This window comes from Pteropus vampyrus, unplaced genomic scaffold (assembly GCF_000151845.1).
Source record: "Pteropus vampyrus isolate Shadow unplaced genomic scaffold, Pvam_2.0 Scaffold117, whole genome shotgun sequence".
Taxonomy (NCBI): Eukaryota; Metazoa; Chordata; class Mammalia; order Chiroptera; family Pteropodidae; genus Pteropus; species Pteropus vampyrus.
Genome location: NW_011888898.1, coordinates 2,679,716 through 2,687,395, shown reverse-complemented (window position 1 = coordinate 2,687,395; position 7,680 = coordinate 2,679,716). Strand labels below are relative to the sequence as shown.

Here is a 7,680-nt window from a genome sequence, read left to right as displayed (position 1 = left end):
GTCCTTTTCCCACCCCAGCGTGACACATAAAGGACAAGCAGCCTCGGCCACCACCCACATCCCTCACGACGACCTGGGGCAGCTCCTGTCACCGCCTCTCCTTAGGGGGGACCAGAACAGGAGGGGGTCACGGCTGCTGTATACTCGAGGGCATGCTGCGTGCCCAGAGTGTTTCGGGGGTTTACGTCATTGAACGCTACCCAGCGGCCTCCCCATTATACAGATGAGGAAGCTGAGGCTCAGAGAGGTGAATCATTTGCCCAGAGTCACACAGCATGTGCTGCTCACTCCAAGGCTGTGCCACCTCCCTCCCCATCCTCCCCCCACCCCCACCCCTACTCGCACCCCTGGGCTCCAGTTAACTTTGGACGTGGGAAAGGAAACAAGGCTCCTCTGCACTTCAAAGCCCATCACTCCATCCATGCCAGTCGCATGAGCAACACGCAATGGCAGACAATTAATTACTTACTCTCTTCAATGGACGCTGCCTGGCTGACCTTCTCAAAATCGAGCATGGAAAGCGTCTCCAGAACCTGCTTTTGCTGCGCAGCTTCTTCCAGGAGGCACTCCTGGACCATCCTCGACAAATTGGGAGAGGCCAGCTTCTGGGAAGATGCCCACAGCGCTCTGGGTTAGCGCGGACATGGCGTCTGACACGGCATTGGCCAGCTGGCTCAGCCGTGCCCCCGCCTGCACTTTCTACCCCCGTGGCAGCTCCCTGACTGTCACCTGAGATTCCCCCTTCATCAAGGTGGCTGAGACGATAGGATACGGGCTGGAGCTGCCAGGGGCCACCTTTGCCACCAGAAGGGACCAGCCTGCCTGAGAGTGAAGCCAACCCACACAGGAAAGCAGAACTGAGAGAGGGAGAGGCCCAGTCACGATGACATTTGAAACCCTGGCTCCAGCTGGGCCTGAAGCCCACCTCTGGGCCTGTCAGTTCTGTGAGCCAATAAATTTTCCCTACAGTCGAGCCAGTTTGGAGTCTGGCATCTGCAAATGAAAGAGTCGTGGCTATTGATTCAGGGCATGGCAGGCACAAGAACCACATGGCACTTCACCCAGGCCTGGCTCGAACCTTCTGCAGGGGGGCCTCCTCAATCTCATTGGCTCCCAGGGTCTCTGCACCATGCTCCTTGCCACCTTCAAGATCAGCCATTTGCAGAGAGAACTCCCAGCCACCTCCCCAGGCCCCCCAGCCAGCCCTCTCTCTCCGCTGGGTCCCTCAGCCACCTGCAGCAGAGCTTTGCAGACTTGGAGGTGGACCGTGAGCAGAATGTCCAGCTCGGGGGCGCCGGCCGTGAGCTCCCTGGATGACCCTCTCAGCGACGGCAGTGGGGGCGGAGTCCTGTCATTTCTGGGTTGGGTTGAGAAGAATCGGGTGACCATTCTGATTGAGGCAGGGGACACCCTCCCTCCCTGAAGAGCTCCGGTCAGGGAGGCCCACTCCAGGTCCTAAGGAGATGGAGTTAAACTGGGGGAAAAAAAACTAAGAGAAAAGCAAAAGCAGCAAAAGGCGGCAACGACTCAAAACAGGCTTGGGGGGCATGGGCCCAGGGCCTGGGGAGGCCAGGGCACCCTCAGGGTGCGTGGTCTGGTCAGCAGCCTGGGGTTCAGGTGAAGCCCTAGCTCTGCGACACTGGGCAAGTCTGCCTCCCCTGCCTTAGTTGACTCAGCTGTAAAGTGGGGACGGGAGCCCCCAGCTCAGGGCAGTGAGGGGTGAGTGAAACACGGCCGGCCGTGGGCCTAGCACCGTGTCCTCTCCGTGGTGGGGGTGGACCTGCGGCCTGGGGAAGGGCGAAGTGACACCATCACGGTGGGTGGAAGGGCCACACCCTGCCACTGTCAGGGAGAAGAGGAGGAGAAATTCCCACTGTTGATTCTCGTCAGTGCCGCTGAGCTTTGGGTACAGGAAGCGCTCATGGCCCGTGAGCAGGCCAGCTGAGGCTGCTTGACCAAGAAGGAAGGTGGTGTCGTGGGTGAGAGTGGACGATGGGGGCACAGTCTCTGTGCTCGTTGCTTAGGCCGCGGTCGGAGGCCCCGCTGCGTCTTCCGCCGTTATTTTTTAAGATTAAAGAAAAAAGTCCATTGGTTGGAGCAAAAAGCTCAGGGCCAGGCTGAGCGAATCTCACTCCCTCCGTGGTCGCTGAGGACATGCTCTGCGCCGGACGGTGCGCACGTGGGAACGGGAGGTGGGGGACGCAATAGATCATCAAAATAAATACCAATCAGGCAATGGGAGGCCGACGGGAAGCATGGAGCTAAAGCTGGTCACCCGGTCAGCGCTGGGAGGGGGTGCACTCACCGGGGACCCCGGGGACCCCCAAAGAGGGACAGCTCGTGTGGGGCGAGGTCGGCGTTGAGGAAGGCGAAGCTCTCCAGGATGCAGTCCATCAGGCTCTCGGCCGAGCTGTGCTCCCGGCGGCCTCCGCGGGGCTGTGGACCGAGCAAGGCCTGAGGGCAGCCGGCCCCACTCACGCCGCCCAGCACCCCCACCTTAGTAGTGTCCCTCAGTGTGACTGCAGTCCCCGAAGTCGGGGTGGGCACTCCTCAAGTTCCCTCCTAAATGTCCAGTAATGAGGTATGGTGCAAAAGCTCAGGGGAGACCAATCTGAAAAGCCTCACCGGGTCACAGACACCCACAGGGACAGGGTGAGTGACAGGAGTGAGTGAGCGGTCGGGGTGTGTGTGTGGTGGGTGGGGTGGTGACCGAGAAAAGCAGGAGGGCAGGTGCCCTCCCTCAGGATGGCAAGCTGCTGCTCCAGCTGACCCCCTCACTTGGGAACTTGGGGCCAGTATTGCCGGATTGCTCAATTTTCTCAAACAGGCTGGGAACCTAGGTTTTCATGGGAAGATGCCCAGCTTTTAAATACTGACAATTGATACCAAGTTATTTTTAAAATATGATGTGGGTCAGGCCCGACACCTCTTCAGGAGGCTCAGAGCTGCAAGGTGAGCCTCTGGATACCAGGTGTTGCTTCTCCCAGGGACACGTGGAAGGAGGAGAGATTGGGAGGGGTGGGGGCGGAGGTGGTGTTGAAGCCACTGCTTTGGCCGCCACCAAGTCCTGAGAGCCTCCCAATGGCAGGTTCCTTCCTTCCTAGAAATCTGCTGCTGGAGATTGCGGTCTTGTGCCTCTATATGGTGGCACTCCGGGGCTGGCACCCATCCCCAGGCCCAGCTAGCCCGGGCCTCGTCACACACGCGACACAGCCCGAGCAGACGCTGCCTTACGAACCAGATCCAGGCTCTGAAAAGTTGAGCCCAAAGAGAAAGAGACTAATAAGGCTCATTGCAGAGATTTCCTTTCTTGATAGTAAAAAAAAAAAAAAGCGTGTGTGTATATACGCATGTCGATCTCATTCGTAGTAGTATATCAAGTTGCCGTGACCACTAAATCTGTCACTAAATTTGTGAGTACGGAACCATTGTTCCTAGGAGCAATGCAGAAGCTGCAAGCCTCTGGTCACATTTTCATCAACTGGCCAAAATGTAACCTTGTTTTACGTGTGTGCTGTTTGAAGACACCTTATTTCACATACATCGTTGATTTCACATACATTCCTTAACCCTGACCTCAAGGCCAACAGCATTGAACTCAGGCCTGAACGGAGCTTATCTCCGTGAGGTTCATCACCATTGCCTTCCTGCACTCAGCAGCACCGGCCGGCACTTCGGCCCTGTGCTTGGAGGCCATTTAAAACAGCCAAATCACAGAAAATAAGTACAAAAATGTGAAAAACATAGCACTGAATAGACCACGCAAAGGACACCTGAGTACAGTATGAGACCCGAAACAGGAAGGTAGAGCGTCACCTCGTTCACCTTCGGCCGGGAACGTGCGTGTCAGGTGACTCAAATTTTCCGCTGTTCTGCAGCTGCCCACAAATGACTGTGAAAGCGTCATGAGTACTGGTTTGGGGGTTACAGACAAATTTGAGCAAGTCGATGAATTTGCTAAAACAGAATCTATGAATAACGAGAACTGTCTACATGTAAATATACGCATTTGTAAACATACACGTGTGTATAATTTCTCTCTAAAAAGTCCACCTAAAAACCATAGCCTGTAATCATTTTATTCTAACTTGGTTTGCCAAAAACGTTCCTCAAAGGTGTTTTAGATTATTGCCTCATCGCTGAATTATTTTAAGATTTTTGTGTAAAGTGGGTATAATTTTTCAAATTACAGGTATGTGACAGAAGCTGCAGGCATGCTGACTCAAAATGTTCTACATGAAAACGCTGTTAAAAATATAAAAAAGGTGATCATTTCTTAAATTTTTTTCTTGAAATTTTCAGGCAGGTCCTTTTGAAAGATCATAGCAGTGAGAAATAGTGAACTTTTTTTTTAAGTTACTGGATAGAAAATGAAAATCCAACTTTCACCTGTGCTGATCTATAATGTTAGGAGTGAGGGTGGGAATAGAACAACCAAGAGTTATTTTTGCAGGGAGCTGTTAAGCTATTTCAGCGTCAAGTGCCCTACGCAAAAGACAGTGGTTTCATAAATTAATTGATGTATTAGTAGGTGCTGGTGTCCTACATTTTATTTGATATACATTTAAATTATGTAAATAAACAAAAATAGGATCATCTCCTCCATGCCGGCACCTCTGAGAGCCACCTGGGCCCTGTCGAGAAGTTTCGGGGTGTGATGTGTGGCTGTGTGAGGGTGCCAGCTCTGACCCTGAGAACACCCCAGGTTTGGGATTTTAATGCTGAGCCAACAGCCTCAGCTGCTTGGGCCAGAAATTTCAAGATGGGGCCGGTTCTGACTGGACGTGGAGCAAGTTATCCACTCTGAGCCCCAACTTCCTCTTCCACGCCTCCTCCCAGCCCAATGAGGGCTTTTGTTATTCTCACTTGACAGATGAGCAAACTGAGGCCCAGAGAGGGGACATGGCCGACCCGGGTGATGCTGGAGTGAGGCGAGACCGCCGGCCCAGGCTGGCGGCCTGCGGCCCCCGCCACTGGCAAAGCGGGGCTGTAGCCCAGCAGAGAGTGAACCTACCTTCAGCCGGTCCCTGAAGCTGAGGACCTGGTGCTCCAGCTCCCGGAGCCGGGGCTGGGAGGGGTCTGTGCACCTCAGTAAGTCCAGGACCTCCCGCAGGGGCCTCTCGAGGGTCACCCCCGGCTCATCCACTCCATGCCCGGTTTCTCCTTCATCACGGCCTTTACACTGGCCACCTGGCATCGTATGGTCGTGGAATGTGGAGCCCCGGGGCAGGTTAGGGATCTCTACTCCCAGATTTCTCCAGCCAGGCCGCTCCACGAATGAACCTCCTGCCAGGTGGGCCATCTCTGGCAGGAGGCCCGGGGATGGGGGGTCCTCCTGAGCCTCCTCTTCAATGGAGGCATTGGGGCCGATGGCCAAGGGCAGGAACCCCACGTCCAAGGTGGATGCCGATGTACTGGTCTCGGTATCTCGGGGGTCCTCAGAGCTGAAGGAGTCCATCTCAGGCAGCTCCTGACTCCGGCTCCACAGGCCTGGGCTCCGAAGGTCGCCGTCAGACAGGTAGCTGAGGATGGACGTGGCCCCTGGCCCACCCAGCGGCAAGGTCTGCTGTGCTGGTTGCTGCAGGACAGACTGGAGAGGAGGACACAGGACCAATCTCACTGGCCACCCCAGGAAGCACAGAGGGGCTCCCAGAGGGGCATCCCCCATAGATACCTGCTCTGCGAACCCACGTTCTTGGGATGACTGAGGTCCACCAAGGTGACTCGGAGGTGCTGATAGGACCTCTCTGTAACCTCTCTGTCCTTGTTCCCTGTCTCCCCTCTAACTCACTCCTTTCAAGCCCCGGCGGGGCCTCCTTGCTGTTTCTCACATCCTCCAGGCTCGTGTACACATTCTCACCTCAGGGCCTTTGCACTGACTGTGCTCTCTGCCGGAGAATGTGCTGCTTTATTCTCCCATTGTCCTTCTACCCCTTGGGGAGGCAGTGCTCCCGGAGGGCACAGTCCTCACCTGGCCTAGAGAAGAGCCTGGCACATAGTTTTGAATGAGTGAAGGGAATGAATGAAGGAAGGACCTGACATACAATACACAGTGAGTGCTTATTATATAGAAGCAAGAGCAGCTCGTCGGTGAATTAAGCATTTGGCATTTACGTTCCTTGTTCTAAGGGCCTTCGAGTCCTACCTCATTTATCCCTCACGCCTCCAGTCTCCAAATGCATCACTAGGTTAAAAAGGCTGCTATGGGGTAAAAGATGGAGCAGAAGATGCATTTGCTCCCAGGTGACATAGAGAATCTCTGGAGGGATATGGACAAGTTGACGATGGCGCTAAGGAGGGGACCCAGATCCCTGGGGGTCACAAGAAAGATGTTTTACTGCACACGATCTCAAGGTATTACCTCCTGGAATCATTACAGTTCAGAACAAATAAGTTGGAGGCCAAGGCCACAGCTGGGGTGATAGAACCATCGAGAAGACCCCATTCCAGGCATATAGGAGAACTGACCAGAATGGAGGCCTCCAGAATGGAGAGTCTGGCACCCAGGATAAAACACCCAGGATAACCGAAAACGAAGGAGGCTGAACCCAAAGCTTGCTGCATCTGGAGGTGCCAGGCTGCTCGGCCTAGTCCCACATGCTGGCGCCTACTCCCCACCACACCCACCATCCCAGCATGACCACAGCGTTCCTGGCCCACTCACCAGGTAGTACCTCTCCCGGAAGCTGGGGGTGCTCGGGGGTGTCCAGTTGTACAAGGAGCCCTTCCTGCTGCCCACAGAGAACTTGACCGTGGGACTGGGTGACACCAGGAAGATCTCAGTGTCAAACGGGCTGGACAAGAGAACAGAAGGCCAGGGTGTTTCTGTCATCGGTGCCCGGGAGGGCATTCGAGCGCAGCCCAGGGACTTTAGGGCCACATTCTCGACCCTCTGGGAAACGTCTCTCTGAGGCCCACCACGCCGAGGGTCTTCAGATGGCAAGAAGCAGCGACTGGTCGCCACAGATGTGAACGACACCCCCCCTTTAGAGGGCCCTTTGAGAAGCTCAGCAGACCAGCGGTGGACACGCAGTGCTGCCATTTCCTGGGTAAGCATCGTCACCACCCATCTCAGATTCCTCATCTGTAAAGGGCGCCACTCTAGGGCTTCTCTGTCAGTCCCAGTCCCAGGTAAGGCTGGGGACTCTGGGCCTCGCCGACCCAGCCCCTGGCGCAGGTGGGTCTGGGTAAACCCTCCCTGCTTTGCAGAAACCTGCTCGCTCTCATTTGCACAAAGGCGGGGCTTGAGGCCCAGCGGGACCACGGGGGTCCTGTGACTCAGGCACTACAAGCAACAGAAATGCCCATAGAAATGCTAGGGCACGATTGGGCCACGAGGGGGAGCCAGCGAGGCCCCTCCAGCTCTCGGGGAGGGAGTCCGGCCAGATGGGAATTTGGAGCTTACCGGGAGGAGGAGCCTCAGGGCCCGGAGGGAGGCTGGCCCCTACTCACTTCCACAGCACTTCCAGCTGCAGCTTGATGGTGCCCAGCTCTGTGATGTCCACCACGATGACATGCGGCCGCGTCGTGAAGAAGTCGGTGATGTCACACGTCACTGTGCCTACGGCCAGCGAGCTCAGGCCTCTTAGCTCTGTCACCTGGCGGGGGACGGGGGGAGTTGTAGGTGGCGTCTGAGCTGAACGCCTGGGCGCCCTGGCCCCACCCCTACGCCCCACCCAC

The 7,680-nt window shown here is 55.8% G+C and overlaps 1 protein-coding gene across 1 annotated transcript in view; it reads right to left on the bottom strand.

Moving 5' to 3' along the window:
- The window catches only part of RIPOR3 (RIPOR family member 3), a 68,501-nt gene that overhangs the window by 6,539 nt on the left and 54,282 nt on the right, over positions 1–7,680 (bottom strand). The window contains exons 8-13 of the mRNA XM_023534082.1: positions 7,453–7,631; positions 6,665–6,794; positions 5,015–5,590; positions 2,306–2,436; positions 1,234–1,357; positions 470–605 (exon numbers count right to left, since the gene is read on the bottom strand). Coding sequence (XP_023389850.1) covers positions 470–605; positions 1,234–1,357; positions 2,306–2,436; positions 5,015–5,590; positions 6,665–6,794; positions 7,453–7,631 — 1,276 coding nt within the window. The remainder of the gene's footprint in view (positions 1–469; positions 606–1,233; positions 1,358–2,305; positions 2,437–5,014; positions 5,591–6,664; positions 6,795–7,452; positions 7,632–7,680) is intronic.